This window comes from Haliaeetus albicilla, chromosome 18, assembly GCF_947461875.1.
Source record: "Haliaeetus albicilla chromosome 18, bHalAlb1.1, whole genome shotgun sequence".
In the NCBI taxonomy this organism is placed as follows: Eukaryota; Metazoa; Chordata; class Aves; order Accipitriformes; family Accipitridae; genus Haliaeetus; species Haliaeetus albicilla.
In genome coordinates, this window is record NC_091500.1 from 17002290 (window position 1) to 17020919 (window position 18630).

Genomic DNA, 18630 nt, shown 5'->3' on the forward strand with positions numbered 1-18630 from the left:
ACAGAAATATTTTCACTCTGGGAAGCAGACGTGAAAGTGACAACACAACACAGCATTTATGTTGTTGAAGCTTTATTAAATGGACAGAGCAGATGGTGAATCTGATTTTAAAAGTGACATAGCTATATAAGGAAAAAACCCACATAGATGCAGACTGGTCTTTTAAGATGAAAACTTACTGTTTTAACAGGTTAACAGCAGCTTTTTCAAGTTTATAGGTATGACTTTACTGCTATATTATTGATCCGTAAGACTACCATAAAAAAAGTACATAATTCTAATGAGAGCTTCATGTTTTATTATTGAGTCCTCCAATTAATTAGAAAAAAAAGATTCTTTCAATATAGTTTTATTCCACTGCTTATGCAATTTATTTTTCATGAGCACAGAATTGATTTATATCATTGCTAGATACACTCAAAAAAGCCCATCAAAACTAATGGACCACTAACTAATAGACCAAACTAATAGCTCTGTTTCAAGAGTAGTTTATGAAATATGCCAAATTATTGTGCGTCACTCCTTTGGAACAGACAATTATATTCTATGGTACTAGCTCAACCTCATTACATGTTTTGGAATACAGTACAAAAGCAATGACTAATCCATGACAAAAGCAATTTGTCAAAAGACATCAGCAAGAACAGCTGAATCTTACATTTATTTTGAAAAATTTTAAAAAGTGTTATGATGATGTCAAATGTTTAAAACAAAATACTGCTCCAGTTATTGTGTAGATATAAAAAAAACTAAAACATACTTGCACTGAGCATGAAAATACTTGATCAAGTTCTGAAGCAAGTCCACTCCTTTTTTAATCTTGATTTCATTGACTTTCAGCAGGTACTGTTAAAACAGTAATTCACAAAAGAAACTAATTATTACTGCTACAGTATTTTTTTAACATTTTATTTTCAGCTATATTTCAACAAGCTTTAACAGCTGCAGCCTTAGAAGACCCAAAAGAGAACGCATCAAACAATGTCTTCAAGGGTTCATCACACAAAAGCAATTGTTGTCACCACTGATTCTTGATACCCTGTGGGGATACTACACTATGATTAGTTCAAATTGTCAAAACAGCCTTCATAGCTCCTAGTGGAAGCCTGTGTTAAAATAAGCATAAAAGAGGTTGTGTAGTAAATTTAGGAACTCATTCTTAAACCTAGCAGCCCATCTAGGTATCTGTCTCACTAGTTGTTAAATTCATTGCTAAATAGATGTCATTGAGGAAGAAAGCAGTTTACTCAAAAAAAGTGAGGGATTATTTTAAGCATTTTTAAAATCTGCCTTCTGATTTTATCATTACCTCTATCAATTCCTTATACACAGTAATTACAGCAAATTACAGTTTAGCAAGAGATTTTTAAAATTTACTGTCAAGCTAAAAAAAAAAGTGTAATTAGTGTCCTTTTGCATAAGGCACAGTCAAAGTCCACATTAAGTGACAGCTCCTCCCCTGAATGCCATAGCATGAAAGATGTCAGTCATGCAAGCAGAAGTTAGAGGCTGACCAAATATTTACAGGAGTCTTCAACTGTCCATCAAATGACAATTTTTAACCCCTGCTTAGACAGTGACCTCCAAGCAAAGGAATGAACATCTTCTCAGCAATGCTCTAATGCATCTGGTTTTCCCCTACCCGCGGTACACCCTGAATGTTTTAAACCCACTGAAATAAGGTAGTATCCACGTGCCAGTTTTCGATGTTGCAGCTTTTTACACTGGTTCAGGTGAACAGATGATTAGCCTAAATGTAGACATGTGCACTGGATAATATTCAATTAGAAGAATGACCTCTCTAACTCCTGTTAATTTAAAATGTAGCTCTAGGCATCTGGTATTCAGTTAACTTTCACAATTTTTAGAGAACTAGCTTGTACTTATGATACAACTTCAATATGTCACACTTCTGATTTACTAACAAAATCAAAACAAAGTCCCCTTTTAAGACTATTCAGAGGTAACTGAGTTTAAACTTCTTTTCCCCCAAATCAGAAGAATACAGGATACACTTCAGCTATTCCACATTTAAGGTAACTTGATTCAATTTCACAGACTTCACCCTGCATTTTACTATCACTACAACTGACTAAAGTGAACTCCTCCTATGCTGTGACACAGGAAGAGAGAAGCATCTGTTCCTGTTGTTTTTTAGGAAGGATACAGATGGGCAATTAGCTGGCAACATCCATACGTTTATTGGGTACTCAAATCCCTTCATCGGTTTTGAATACTTTAGTCTGACTCTGTACAGGAATGTGAAGCTTTCCTACTAAATACCAGTGCATGCAGTTACTAAAAGTGGTATTCTGGACAACTGCTATTAAGCTATGTAGGCATATGAGTAAGCTACGTAGGCATAATCATCATAGTAAAAACAGAAGAAACACCCGTGGTGTATTTTGAGTCAACGCATAGAAAGAACGAACACAGCAACTTGAATTCCAAACCACGGAACCTGACATGCCCTTAAACGAACTGAACCAAAAATATTCCCATCAGATTTAATATACTGCAAAATCACAAAGATTTCTAATTAGAAACATTCTGAAACATCTTGAAAGACAACTGGATTCCATCCTTAGCACTTTTTTTTTCAGCACCAGCCCAACAGTGTGCTTAGACTCGAGTCTCTCCTCATAATAACGCAACAGCTGTCAGTGTAGGGAACAATTCAGAGTATGATCTAGGGCTTAAAATAACTTACAGTGAAGTAGGAGTGTAAAGGCTTACTTATTATCATCTCTCAGTCTTTAAATGAGCTTTGCATTATTTATTTTTTCTACAACTTACTTGCTAAGTGAAATTAGATCTAAATTCCCTGCAGAGTTAGCACATCAGGATAATAAAAAAGTGCTTTAGCAAATGGAGTCCACTAATAACTTAGCATTTCCCTTTAACATCACAGTTGCCATTAAATAATTTTGGTTTACAAAATTTTCCTAAAAATATTAGCAAAACAATATGAATTTCACGTTAAGTCTTACCTCACACATCTGTAACTGGAAGAACCTTCTTTCTTTCTCCATTTCTTCCGCAATTTCAGCTCCACTTATTTCTGTACGGATCATCCCATGCAGCTTAGCATGCTCTTTTTTCTCCTTCTCTATTTTTGTACTATAAGGCAAAGAATCAGTCAATGAAGTGAGAAATCCACAGCCTCTCAGGAAATCTGATTATTCACAAAGTCTGCTGACAGATGCAAAGCCAAACTCTTGTACCTTTGCATATGACTTACTTCCAGATGACATTTCGTTTGAAATTTGACAATGACTAGAAGATCAGCAATGACATACAGTAGCTGAAATTTAATTCAGTCATCTGTTAAAATAATGTCCTGACAGATATTCCAAAAGAAGATACTAAACGCAAGGAAGATACTAAGTTCTTGCATTGAAGAAAAAAAATCCAGAAACAAAATAATGAATTTTAATTGAAAACGTAGGGGGATGTTTAATCCCAACTGACCAAACACTGGTTAACAGAGTTCAATTATGTCACCAGTTTTATTGAGTCTTGCCTGTCATCAAGTCATCTTCTACATACAGGATTTCCTAAGCCAAAATCACATTTGCCATCTCTACTTGCTGCTGAGCCAGTTGGCACTGGGAATGCTGGCCAGCCGGCTGTGTTGCAGACTTCAAAGTCTGCTAGACCAGCTGTCCTAATTCCCTAAAAGTTTCCATGAACATTTTCCAAGAGCTCTGAATAAAACAAGTTCTCCTGCAGAATGCAAATTAATAACCAATGCCTGCCATACAGTATAACTCCCCTAAACACACGTGCATTTGTTACAGCTATTCTACATATTATTCCAAAAGGCGGTAGCATAATTATACTACACAGTTAGACAAGCCTGATATGAAAAAAGATTATTCATAAAAGAAAATACATGAGGGTATTTACTTTTCAGAGAAATACTTTTAGTTTGCCACTTGAAATGTTTAGAAGCTGAAAATTCTGGAAAGAGTTTCCTGAGGAAATGCTATACTGCTTTTGAACAAGAGGAAGCATTATACAGGAAGCAGATGAGAGGAACAAATAACACATGCACTGTTGTACCTCCTCTTGGGCAGTCAAGTGTCTCTCAGCTCTCTCTCTGAAAAGATGACATGCCTCAAGTGCTCTCTTAACCTGATGTTAACATTACCATAGCAGCTTATGGGAAAATGTCCTAGATGGTCTAAGGACTTCCAGTCAACAATATATTCTGTACTTATACTTCTCAAGAATGAGGAACTGCCTCCTCTTACACCTCAAGCAGCAAGCGAAAACTAGAATTAATCCCATTAATCCCATCCTGTAACATTCCCACAGGGAAACATTTTGAACAGCAATTCAAAAAGCCCCACTGTGCTCTCCGTTCTGGCAGGCACAGCAGAGCCAGCCCCATGGAGTGTTCCAGCTGCCAGCACATCCAGCCAGCACTACGCTCCTTCTCAGCCCATCACATCCCCCCAGAAGCAGACATTCGGAGGGAAGCTCCTCTCCGTTGAAATAAATATTCTGAAAACCTTCACTCACCTGAATAAAAACTCCAGATTCCAGAATGTTCTGTTTTCATCAAAATAAGTCTGTACTCTTACCCACTTGCTACCAATTATGCCATTTTGTAGCCACAGAACACAGAATCCAAACACAAGAATTAACAAGACATCAACAGTGAACAAAGAAGATAAACCATTACAAAAAGATTCACAGAAAATTACAAATATGCAGCTCCTCTCTAGCACACACACTAGGAGAGTTTACATTATATCATACTTGAGAGTTCTAAAAAAGTCGAACCTCAGAGCAAAGATCCGGGATGTTTTTAGTTCTCTCAATTTCCACATTAATCTAAAAATTCATGAGGCCAGAGAATTCACTGAAACATGAGTCAAGCCTAATAACTATCAATTGCTATTGTACTGTATTTTCATTGTTTACAGAGAACAATACTTGAACATAGGATGACATAACCACCTCCAAAATTTTAAGAGCTTATTAACATGTCATAAGGTGTGTCTAAATGCTAGTTAAACCAAAAGACAACTAAAACTGCCAGAGTCAAACATTATGCACAGTATTACAGCATACATTGTTTTGAGAAACTGAATTCCTTTTAAAAAGCAAGCTAGGTTTCAGTGAAAGAGTCCTTTCTACTCTTTAAAGGATAAATCATACTCCACAGGCAAAAAGTAGTTAAACCAAGACTAAAGCATACCAGCATCTACCAAGTAATTCATAGATGTAAGACATCCTTGAAGCCGTTTGCTGGAGCTTAAGGCTCCATGGCTTCAAAAACTTCAGAGATGCTTTACAAAAAACCCAAACTATCTCTTGGTGACAAGTACCAGAGATACATGATGGTGCATTTCACATTCGCATTTCCTTATTATTTATGCTTTTAGTCTCTAACTACATTTTCAGCTTTGTAATCCAGAATTTAACCTGTTGTTTTGCTACAGTAACATGCTACCTCCTATCTGACTGATACTACAGGGCACTTTGTTTCTAGGGAAACAAACCAACCATGTACAGCAGTGTTGCATGCAAATCTGAGTGCTAAAGGTTGGCCCTGTTTCCTGTCCAAGTGTTAGGGTCAGCTCAGCTTCCAGTGTCACTCTACTATGACATTAACCAAATCCTTCTGGCAAAGACAGTTCTATGATGTACCGCTGTGGGATTTCCAAATATTGCAGGGTATTCAGGTTTTCCAGACAAATCAATTAAGCAAAATTAATGAGAAAATTGGGCAAACTAGAAAAATCCTCTAGAAGCAGGCAGATGTTTTGTAAAGCTGCTGTTCTTGAGGTGCATGCAGCACATATCACATATATAGATTTTGCTGACTAGGATTAAAATCTGAGCACACTTCAGTCCATTTACAATGTAGCTACACATGACTAATACACAGTGGGCTGAGATTTGTGTAACAGACAAGTAAAGCTGAAATACAGGATGAACAATTACAACAGAAAAGTTGATCAGATACAAAATAGATAGGCTTGACCATTCAGCCTCCACTATATGACTATTTTTACAGCTTCAATTTGAAATACAACTGTTTTTCAATATAAATTTTAATTTGTATTTAAAAAAAATCAATTCTGTCATACAGATCATGGTATAAATAAACATCAAAGTACGGATTTTTATTTTTTTAAACTTTAAAAAGGACAGGACCTATTTTACTGTTTAACATGCCAAAGACCGGTATTTATTTTCAGCCCGCAGACAAGGGTAAACAACTAGAACACCCTGTATACATGCAACAGTAGTGAACTGGCTGGCTGGGCAGCAACTCTGACTTTCTTCCTCTCCTTCCCCATACACAAGTAAGCAAGGCTGAATCCGGGTACATGTATGAGAAGGTGCAGAGACCAGGAACAGCACCTGGAAGGCACAGACTTGAAGTACTCTGGAAAATGGAGTGCTCCCAAGCGCTATTTTGTTTGACAAAATAATACACATTTTCATTTCAAATATCCATTTTTTTGTCTAGTCTTCCTTTTCAGTCTGACTCAACTCCAGCTCTGGCATCCTAGCCTTTCAGTGAAAGAGCCACCATCTTATTTTATCCTACTGTCTGTCAAGGCTGACAGTAAAGCACGACTCTCTCTCTTATCACCCAAGTCTTGAATGGAGAAGTCATCTTTTCCCTTTGGAAATGTTGGAAAGCTTTTTTCTTTCACTCATCCTGCGCTGGAGGATGGGGAAGAGGGCAGAATGAGCAAAACATGTCCAGATCTTTCCATTATTTCATCCATAATAGCTGCATTCATTCAGAGCTTTCTCCATTTCATTTGCAGGTAATCTCTTTCAAAATAAAAATACTTAATATGAAATCTCAGGCTCAGAGCAGAATATTGTGAGTGTTGTTTTCCTGGACTTTAGCGAAGACTTTGACAATGTTTCCCACAGCATTCTCCTAAAGAAGCTGGCTGCTCATGGCTTGGATGGGTGCACTCTTTGCTGGGTAAAAAACTGGCTGGATGGCCAAGCCGAGAGAGTTGTGGTGAATGGAGTTAAATCCAGCTGGCGGTTGGTCACAAGTGGTGTTCCTCAGGGCTCAGTACTGGGGCCAGTTCTGTTTAATATCTTTATCAATGCTTTGGACAAGGAGATCGAGGGCACCCTCAGTAAGTTTGCAGACAACACCAAGTTGGGCGGGAGTGTTGATCTGCTTGGGGGTAGGAAGGCTCTACAGAGGGATCTGGACAGGCTGGATCAATGAGCTGAGGATAACTGTATGAGGTTCAACAAGGCCACGTGCCGGGTCCTGCACTTGGGTCACAACAACCCCATGCAATGCTACAGGCTTGGGGAAGAGTGGCTGCAAAGTTGCCTGGTGGAAAAGGACGATGTATTGGTCAACAGCCAGCTGAATATGGGCCCCTCACTACAAGACAGACGTTGAGGTGCTGGAGTGTGTCCGGAGAAGGGCAACAAAGCCGGTGATGGGTCTAAAGCACAAGTCTTATGAGGAGCGGCTGAGGGAACTGGGGTTGTTTAGCCTGGAGAAAAGATGGCTGAGGGGAGACCTTATTGCTCTCTACAACTACATGAAAGGAGGTTGTAGCGAGGTGGGGGTTGGTCTCTTCTCCCAGGTAACAAGCGATAGGATGAGAGGAAACGGCCTCAAGTGGCACCAGGGGAGGTTTAGGTTGGATGTTAGGAAAAATGTCTTCATCGAAAGGGTTGTCAAGCACTGAAACAGGCTGCCCAGGGAAGTGGTTGAGTCACCACTCCTGGAGGTATTTAAAAGGTGTGTAGAAGTGGTGCTTAGGGACATAGTTTAGAGGTGGACTTGTCAGTGTTAGGTTTACGGTTGGACTCGATGATCTTAAAGGTCTTTTCCAACCTAAATGTTTCCAGTATTCTATTCTATGATTCTACATTGAAGCTACCTTGTTTAGCACTTTCATTCTGCCACTGTTTTCAAGATGTGACCTCCACTTTGTCTTATGTACATGCTTTAAAAGGAAACATGGCAGAAATATCTACAATCTACGAATATCAATAATCTACTGAGTCAAGTTAGAGCTCTGAAGAAGTAATTTGAGAAGAGCTGGCAGAATTTTCAGATAAATTTTTTTAGATATTGTTTTAAAAATGAGTTTACCAAACTGGAAACATCATTACTTAATCAAATAGCTAGGCAGACATCTTCATAGAAGACTGTAATAAGAATTTGTTCATTCTTCCATTGACTTCAAATGGTTCAGAAACAACTCATTAATGATAGAGTTCTACCTAGATAAGAGTGCTTGCGTTTCTGCACAGTAACTTAATGCACCTCAGCCTACTGCCTTGATCCTATAATCCCATAAGCACATTCAAACAACTTGTTCTCTTCACTCAGTTGTGCATAAAAGACCTCATGCTCGGCTTTTAAAAGGAGAATGGGAAAGAAGGAGAGGGAGCCAGCCTTCCCAGGAAAAGCTTGTTAGTTTTCATTAAGCATTTATGTTTCATGGCATTAGCATAACACTTATTAGCAGAGGACTTCTGAAGATAATATATATTTACAGGCCTAAAAATAAGACACCTTTACTTAAAAAAGTAACATTTCTTTCTTTTCAGGAAAGACAGGTTTATGTCTGGAATACAGAATGTTCAGCTAAAAAATGAGTAAATAATATGCTTCAGTAAGTTTATGCTTCTATTTCCTGTGCAAAATTGATACAGTGTCTTTACCTCAAAATCTACCACAACAGGACCCATTAAACTGAAGAATGTGGCTGAAACCAGGCTCACTGCCTTGTTGAATACGGTCTGCCTGCTGGGAGAATGAGCAGTTTTCATGACATGTGTACTCCTTCCCCATATGCTCCCCCAGCGTGTCTGCCATTAGTGTTTAAGTACATGGGGGAAAGAAACCGCCTCATGACAGAAAGAGCCCAGTCTGCACCAATTCTACCCAAAGGACACAGACCAGTCCCACTGCGGTGCTGTAGTGGCAGGCAGCATCGACCACGTCTTATATGGGAAACAAAGACTGTAACTGAGGTCCTAGAGAAATGCGCTGCTTTTAACTACTTTAAAGCTTTAAAAGTATTTTAAAATCTTTATGGCTTCAACTGAAGTGTGTTAATGACTGATGGTGAGAAAAGATTAATTATTCATGAATGTCACCTCCGGATGTACCCAATTTTTAATTCAGGTAGCCTGGCATAAAGCTATGGCTTACTTGCTCCTTTTACTCCCTTATTCAATAACAGTCCCAGGGTATAAAAAAAAATAAATGGATCCAGCCTCCCTGAGTTACTTCAGCTAAGGTGCTCTTCAGGAAAATACTCCAAGAAGTTAGGTAGCTACAGGGTGAAGAAATTGCATAATAATCAACATTGATGGATGGTGATCCAAGAGTGTAAGAATGGATCTTAATATCACTGTCCCACACAAGACTAGATACATGGCAATTTTTAAACACACTTAATTACATACAGAGCTTGAAGTAGCAGCTCAGAAATTGTTACAGGGAAAAAGCAAAACAAATGCCATTTTTTTAATTAACTGAATTTCTTTTGAAATAGGTCACACCTGGGTATTTTAGCACCTGATATGTCATCACACTGGTGCAAGTTAAGAGAGACGAGATATTGAGGCAAATAAGCTCCAATTCTTCCCTATAAAGACAGCCTATCAAGACAGAAATCAGGATGAAGACACTGTCACTTCTCCACAGACTAGAAAAATACCACTTTGATATCTGGCACTTAGCTTCACAGGTCTGTACTTGTGACTAGGAAATGCAGATGAACAGTATGATTTTAAGCATGTGATACAGAGGGATACACAGACAAAGAGCAGCCTAGCTGCCTTGAACGGTTTGTTAACACAAAGGGAAAAGAAAACGAAAGAAAAAAAAAAGAATAAAAAGAAATACTCACATATTTGAAGAAGCATCACTGGAAAAGATAGCTAACTAAGCATAAACCTAGGACTGGTTTTAGGCACAGTCCAAACAAGGAGTCATCTAAGGTAACAGATTGAAGAAGGCTGAGCAAACCTCTGGTTATCAACACCTACATCCACCAGCACCATCCCACTCCAGCAACACAAGCTGTAGGTGAGACTGAGATTAGTTCTCCCAGGCTCTTTGGCCTTTTTGTTAAGACAGAGACTGAAGATACTACAACAAAGAAATCCAATTAGTGATTAAGAATTCTTGAGATGACTCTGCATCCACCCACTGCTACAGATGACCAAAATGCACAGCTATAAGGAAGTTCAGATCCATTTGGGACAGCCACAGAATCAAAACAGTTATTATCTCAAGAAACCTCAGTGGCATGTATAATAACAAACCAGAAAAACCTCACTGTTTTCCTATGTCCAAAATTTAGTAGATGATAAAGCTGACCCGAACAGATTCAGGCTCAAATTAATATTCTCACCCTAGCTTCAAAATCACATCATTAAACTTCCCGTCTCAGATCTGTAAAGACCAACACCCAATGACAGCTGGCAATATCTCAACTTATCTGGGAACTGATCATACGCACAAAAGGGCCTGACAAATTCTGCAGTCCTACTGCAGGGGCGGGGGTCTCATAGAAGTCGCAGTCTGAATTTAACTCAACAGGACTATGGAAAACTGGCCTGCTCCTTGATAGAAGGGCAGCTTGCACTGGAAAACAGTATTTCCTGACTGCCAAATGTAAGCCACAATAACTAATGTCTGCTGTTGTAAAACAACCACAAGAAAAAAAGGAAGGGAAAAAAAAAACCAACCCAAAACCAAAACCCCCTTGTTTTAAAGAATTTTCCTGTACACAGAATTCCCAGGCTCCCTATCTCAAGCCTCAAGCAGATGATCCTTTGGTCTTGATCAAAGTGAAGGAGTCCAACAGGCTAGACTAAGAGCTTTAAACTCCAGAACATTGATGTGGAGCTTTCATCCAACCACTTAAAAAAAATAGAGCACACAGCAATTGTACCAGCCCACCACCTGAAAATATCACTGCAAATGGTAATGGATCTGAAAGAATTTCCTGATGAACATGTGCTACCTTCAGTTTTTGCATGTTGAATAACCTGACATGTAAATAGCTTAGAAATAGGCATTGTCAAGGAGGTGTGCTTCATTTGTTAAAAAATCTTGCAGAAACTACAGAGGTAACTTGGAAAGAGGTATCTCCTTACAATGGAAAAAGAAACCTGTTTTGGATCAAAACCTAAGTGTCTTATTTGAAAGCAAAGTCATAAAGCAGGCTTTCTAAAGGACTGTTGGTTAAAAGGAAAAAAAAATCCCACGATATTATACAAGCAGCATTGGACTCAATTCCACAGACAGAAAATAAACACAATATCAACATCACGTTTTCAGGTCCTTAATGCACTAACATACACACTAATGTTTCCAGGTATCTACTGTCCTTAAACTCAAATGAGAATCCCCAAATATACAGATTCAAATACATTTTCTATGGGTACTTTTACTTCTCAAGCACTTAACTAAGTTAAAAAAAAATTAAAATATTTCTGGAGTACCTGACTCTGAAACAGACTACCTGCTCTGACCAAACTGAGGATCAAAGTACAAATCTTTACATCATTGCCAACATCCATCCTAGTGAATATTCTACCAGAAATTCCAAAAGCATCAGAGATCTTGGTCCAGTAGTAACAGTTTTCTTGATATATGTCCCAGCAGTGTGCAAATGTATTTTAAGTTCTTCACATAAACTCTGTGGGATGTCACTATCAATAAGTTATACATAAGTAAACAAGCTTTCAGATCCAGCAATCAAGCACTGGTAGACAATAAAAGACTAAATTACAGGACTGTTCTTTATGGCCCAACTACTATGGATCAACTACTGCCATAGGCAATGATTAGAAATTTTAATTACTTCAACAGCCAATAACTGGCATGGCACCAAAAGGGATTGTTCACTGGTATTAAGAACATGGAACACTGGAGCCATCACAATCTTCCAAGAATTCAGACTGGACATTTATCTCACTGTTTCAGAATGTCTTGTGATGAAAATCCAGCTATAGCTAGGCAGTTTCAAAAACCAAAAGCCACTCAGGTCCTCCTCACAAACTGAGCCTAGAAAGCAGTAATTAGACTGTTCTCATTGTTATTCACAAAAGGAATAATGACATTTAGCTAACTTGCTAAACTTGTTGCTTTTGTGAGTAAACCACCTATAGGAATAATTTCTGAAGAGTATTTGCACACAACTTCAGATGGGCCAACTCAGTGGGCACCAGAGAATCGTTATAACTTTGTGCAATTAAAAAAAAAATAAATTAAGGAATAAAACCCACTACAAAATTCTACTTCAGAGACTATCAGCTGTGGATACAATTGACTTGGCCAACCCAGGAAACAACTGTTCTTGATGTAGGGCACTAAATCACTTGAAGATTTATGAGGTACCAAAGTTAATTTTGTTTGATCTTAGGTGCTGAGCTTTGGTGACTCATTTGATTCATTTAGCTGGATATGAAATTGTGTTATTAAAACTGATTTTATAGCTGTTTATATTGTGCATCAGGTACCTTCAAACAAGTGGCTTATGGTAAGCTGGGCTAGACACACAATATGGGACACAGTTGACAAGACGCAGATAGGTGTTCATCTACTTCTAGTACACAATACACCTGCTGAGAGCATCCAACCTTGGCATTAAATGCAGAAAACATCCACATCTTTAAACAAACTTCACTAATTAAATGTGGCTTACTAAGGTTCCTGATAGTGGATCAATCTGGAATTGTGCAGTTTTGGAATGGTAGCAGCAAACACCCCCACCAGCCTTACCATCTCTTCAGTAAGTGCCAAAGGCTCAGCATCAAATAAGGTCTTCCTAGAGACCTCAGCCTTGGGCAGAGTCTCAGAAGATGTGCTAGAGCCAGAGACATTACAGAGTCATTACAGGGGTTTTAGGCTAACAAATCCAGAATTAAATCTTGCATACTCTTGATATTTTTTGTCAAGACATTTCAAAACACTCAGGCATAAAGTATATAATTTCTTCTGTGTTCTTCAACTAAAGAAACTTGCTAATTATAGTGAATTAGTCACTGATGAGGAGAAGAAAAAAAACAAGAACAACAAATGCTTAAAAGGACATCAAGTACAATTATGTTGCTGCACTTTTGGTAGTTAAGGATGAAAACACAGGGTGGATAACTTTTCATTTTACACAGTAGTGTCCTCCAAAAATAGAGGAAGGCAGAAAAGGAAGTCCACTTTCACATGTAGTAGATTACAGGGTAGTAATATGGATACTATAAAAATTTTTTAAAATTTCTTTCCTAATTAAAGCAAAACTTTCTCAATTGAAGTGGAAGAATATGCAGTGGAAGAACATGCACTGGGAGATTATGCTCATTACTTGGAACTTCATTAAGCAAAGAGGTCTACCCCAGACACTAACTGTCATGGCACAACACACACACACGACAGTTTACTCATTAAATAAGTTGTATATTACAGAATTTGAATTGATTGTGTCTATGCAATTGTATTTTCACACAGCTCCAGGTTTTAAAAAAAAAAAAGAAAAAAAAAGCTCAGCTTCCAAGCTAGGACTTCTGGCAGGTACCTTAACATTAAATAATGACCTTTATAGATGTCAGTTATACTTCCCTTTTAAATAAAGTTTAAAAGATACATACACTTTTGTTTCATAGTCCTTCCAAGCTTTATCAAAGGGTTTTTTAAGGTCCTGTAAAGAAAAAAAATACAGTTATTTACATGAAATATACTGTGGATCTAACAATGAAGACACACCTTGGCCATCTGCAGCACCTACTAGAATAAGGGACTCCACTCTCTCTTGAATAGCTCACCTAAGGATTGTGTAAAAGCAGTCTTGCATGTATGAAAAACAATCTTATACACAGAATTAATACGCTCATGTTTTTAAAAGTATCTCTAGGATACTTTTTACAGCTCCATTTTACTCCTCAAAAGGTATAACCACATGTCATCCCAAGAGCACACTATGCAATTTATCAAATCAGCTATTTTCTCATCATTCCATCTCTGTCTCCACTGGAAAGAAGGGCCTGTCATGAGGCTGTGGTATAGCCTTGGCTAAGGCCTTGATTCAACCCACTAAAGTTAAAGAAATCAGTTTCTCACTGACTTAATGGGAACAGTATAGGCCATATGGCTTGACATAACTAATTCTGTGAGAATTTTGAATTACTTATATTCCAAATTCCTTTATTTTTTCCCTCTGAAGAAGCCAATTTGGATAAAATCATCTTAACAAGTTGTAAAACTATTTCGCTGATGTCTAGAAATGCAGCAGTTGAAATTCTGCTGCAGTTCAAGAGATTAGCCAGCTAAAAAAAAAATATTGTTAACTGTCAGACACTGGAAAAACTTTGCAACTACAGATTATGAACTAATTCTTACATGTCAGCTAGTTATTTCGACAACTAAGAAATTAATTAAAGCAGCATTTGATTATTTTCTAGTCAGGAACACGGGGCAAGACTGTATTGTAATAAAGGTATTTATTCTGACATAGAAATAGAGAAGAACAAGAGAAGCGAATTGTGGTAAGCAAGCAACACAAAGATAATAAGCCTATCTTACTAAATAATCTCTTTATCCTCCAGTAATTTACAGAGACCATTTTTAGCCTATGTACATTTTTCTTCATCCTTCAATGTCCTAGAATAATAGCTGCCAGTCACTTCCTGTTTACTCAGTAGTAAACAAAGTGTAAGCCAAAGAAGTTTGTTGGCTATAGGCTTTGAAATTTATTATAAACGTATCATCATTTGAGTCCTAAGTTGTTATTATTTCAAATAGGAAATATCCTCAGGGCACAAGCAGATTTCAGCTTTTTTAAGAAAAATCCTATGCTCGTGCAGTCTAATCTGTCTTTATTAATAATCCCTGTAGTTCCAGGTACGTTTAGAATGCTAAATAAATATATTAATAATAATCCTTTTAAATAAAGTACTACCCCCTCCTCAACTAAGTAAATATCTGAAATTTTACACCTCTTTCTCTGCTTATCTTCTATATCTCAGGGCTGCTTTTAAAGCTTCTCAAATGTTGTTTTGTATACACAGTCAAGAGCATGCTGTATGTGAAACTACAAACAGAAGGGATGACTCAATTCACACAAAAAAAACCCCCAAAACCAACCAAAAAACAAACCTCTTGTTTATTCAGCTAATACATTACTTCAGTATCCCATGCCTTCCATCAAATAAGATTAATACACTAGCTAAATGTATTTATTGTACCAATAATAATTTTATATATAAGATAAACATACCCCTTTTACTCCCTTCAGATCTCCCTTCAGCAAACTGTCCAATGGAAAAGTGATTATGTTGTTCATATTCTGAATCTGTAACAAGAAAATTACATCAAAACATTTAATATATTTTAACACAGAACATACACTGTCTCAATTCACACATTTCAGAACGTTTCACAAGGAAATCTTATATATTATTTTTCTAACCCTGCTTTATGAAGATGTTTATCAGTACAGCCAGTAATCAAAGGTGGAGGCAGCATAAGTTGATTAAACTTATTCTGGAAACTCTATAACCCAAGCCAGCAGGAAACCTGCAGAATTACTGCCGATGATAAATATCTCATCCAAAAGTGACTGCAAAGTAAGACCACTAATATTTACATTGCCTGATTTCACTGTTTAAATTATATGAAAACAATCATACAGTTTTTCACCACTTATATATTTTAAGTTCATCACTATATTTTAATCTTGTTTACTTTCCAGTCTCTTCAGACCTATTCCATAAAACGTATCTGCTATTCCCACAATACATGGCATCTTACTCTGACAGAAGTTATAAAGACAAAGAATGCTGGCCTGTAAAAAAGCCACTATTAAAATATTTTCCTTATATTTCTAAAAAGTAATACATCTGCCTTATTTATCTCATACAAACTTTGGAATAAGAATTTTATGAGGTCTTGAGTATTCAAGTAATTCAAGAGTAAACAAGTAATTAAAGAAGAAAAAAGAATAATTCCAAATGAAGACAACAGTAAAATAATCATGGTTTTAGATAAGTATCTGTATGATAATATTTTGATAAGGAAGAAGAATGAAGAAAGACAGTAAGAGTAAGAGAGTTAGTAGCATACAGCAGGAAAAGAAAGACTTCATGTCCAATCCTTTATGATTCAGGGAAAACGTTCAAGGTATGGGCCATGATGTCTTAGGCACAGTTTAAACTGTAACGATTAAATGGACTGCACTGAAGAGTAAAAACCAGAGTATTTTAGAACCACACAATTGAAAAAATCAGAGTAACTTTTGCAGCAGTTTGGTGAAGGTTGCCTTTGGATAGGTTTCTTTTTTTGATGTTATTGTTAGCTGTTCTTTTAAAATGTGTTTTTTTCAAGAAGCGCTGAAATGCATATATGAAGATGGATTTCAAATGTTCAAAGCATAGAAAGAACTTTGCATCATGTAGCAACAAATCCTTCTGTTTCTTCAGGAACAATGTCAGGAACATCAAAGTCCCCTTCAGCATAACCCACCCAGAGAAGAAAGGACACTAATGGAAACTTCGAGAAAAATATATTTCCGATTTTGATGCTTCAGCCTCCCCAGAATGGAAAAATACAAAACACTATCACCCTATAGTTACTTGGTGGCCTCACTAGAACAGATGCAGGGGTCTCATCCCCAGTGGTACTTAACAGCTGCTATTAAAACAAAGGCCCCAAGCCCCCACCCTTCCTCTTGAAAGATACTACCTTACTGTGTTTGCTTGAAGTTTCAGCCAGTAATCAAAGACAAAGTGAACATACATCAATATTAAAGGTTAAATAGATTGCCTCTGCATGGGAAGGTTGAAGAAATACAGAAAATCTAGTCTTTTAAACTCTTAACTCAAATCACATTTCCCCTCTTCCACCCTACTTTTCCTCCTCCCCCAAAAGCTGCAGGACTCAGCCACAGCCCTTTAGAATCAACAAGTTAAGTTTCAACTCTGCGTTTTTTTAAAAAATAATTTCTATAAAAACTGAATGAGCAACATCTACACATGCTTAGCTGGCAGTGCTGGAAACCATCCACCTCATAAGTTCTCAGCAGTACTACAACATCTGCATAGCAACATAACCATGCTCAAGTTTACCAAAATTGTATGTTGTAGATATAGGAGATGAGTGAAAAGGTTTAAATCACACAAAACTTAGGTAAAAAAATAAAAACTTCTAGAAGACAACAGATGGAACACATACACCTATGGACACACACATCCAGAATGGCTATCCAGGTGGAGAAGCAGAAGAGGTCTCACCTAAGATAACATTCTATGCAGTTTTCTACTTTGTTATTTTATTTTATTAGTATGATGCAGTCAAATGTCTAACGTAAAGATCAATACTTTCATAGCCTCCATTTAATTATTCCTCACATCCAGATAAACAGGCAGAAAGCATTTCTCAACAGCAGACTCAAGACAACTGTTCTTTCCTTATGTCAGGAAAGAAAAAATGTCAGACCCTGAAGGATTATCCCTGATATATTCATGTAAACATTAATCAGCCTCCAAAACAGTTCTGGAGGTTTCCTAGAATTTCAAGTCATGGGGCCTGAAGTCCAAAGCAACTTTAGAAAAAAGAACAGGAAAAAAACCCCAACATTATTTTAAAAAGTTTGGAGAATATTTGCCTATTCAAATTAATTCCTTCTGTGTGCTATCAGTCTATTGTATTCCCTATGCTCCTATTTTATTTACAACAAATGTAAACATACATAAGGTATGAATTTGTCATTATTAACCCAGTTAGATGAATCATACTTGCTCATATTTATAAATCACCAAGCAATATACAGAAGAAAGATCTTACATGTTTTTTCCCTCTTTCTTGAGAAGCTTAAACTGAACTACCTAAAAATATAGATCCATTTTTGGTATGCAGAGAAGCATTAACATGCTGCAGTTCCTACTCTGTGTGTATACAGGGAGCGAAAATGTATACAACTGCCTCTAATGTCTGTGAAGCTTTCCTGCACCTTTGTGCACGTTTCTTTTTAAAGAATATTTTAAAACATAAAATAGTCAAAATGTAAAGTCATCCTGTGTCAGAGGAACACTAGCAAGTTCCACATGTTTTTAAAAAAAAGAAAAAAAAATAGTTGACCTGGTTTCTGCTTCTAACACTGCTGCTTTGGCAGACTCACAGTTTTCCCCTGACAGCTTCAACAAAGTAAGATGACAGAGACAGGGTAATAAATTAAAACTTCCCAAGTTGGAGAAGGCTCAGAGGAGGAGAAGAAGAAATGGCAGGGGGGAGAACATAAAAATAAACAAACATGTAGCTGCCAGAAGTGATGGTAGAGGCAACAGCCAAGCCAACATTTGCAAAGGGGAAAGAAGATTTTCAAGTGGATTCAGAGCCTATGGCTAAACACTGAAGTTCTTTTGCCAGCCCTCCTGATTACTCTAATGAGTCTTTTCCAGAACAGCTCTGGATACTGGTGCCTGCAGTACTTCAACAGGTTTTGTTTTCTAAATAAAAATAAAAATAAAAATAAAAATTTAAAAAAGCGCCTTTTCACTATTTCAGAAGTTAAATACTTTTCTTAACATGCAGATAAACAGAGCGGACCTTAAAACATTTTCAATTTAAATTAAAATTCAGGCAGTTGAACAGTGTATGAT

At 37.2% G+C, this 18630-nt stretch overlaps 2 protein-coding genes across 7 annotated transcripts in view; one reads left to right on the top strand and one right to left on the bottom strand.

Moving 5' to 3' along the window:
* The window catches only part of ITGB1BP1 (integrin subunit beta 1 binding protein 1), a 143594-nt gene that overhangs the window by 49930 nt on the left and 75034 nt on the right, over window positions 1–18630 (top strand). The window lies entirely within an intron of this gene.
* ASAP2 (ArfGAP with SH3 domain, ankyrin repeat and PH domain 2) overlaps window positions 1–18630 on the bottom strand; it is a 93126-nt gene that overhangs the window by 40782 nt on the left and 33714 nt on the right. For all 5 annotated transcript variants that reach the window (XM_069805830.1, XM_069805827.1, XM_069805826.1 and 2 more), the window contains exons 4-7: window positions 15252–15326; window positions 13627–13676; window positions 2991–3120; window positions 761–846 (exon numbers count right to left, since the gene is read on the bottom strand). In XM_069805830.1, coding sequence (XP_069661931.1) covers window positions 761–846; window positions 2991–3120; window positions 13627–13676; window positions 15252–15326 — 341 coding nt within the window. The remainder of the gene's footprint in view (window positions 1–760; window positions 847–2990; window positions 3121–13626; window positions 13677–15251; window positions 15327–18630) is intronic.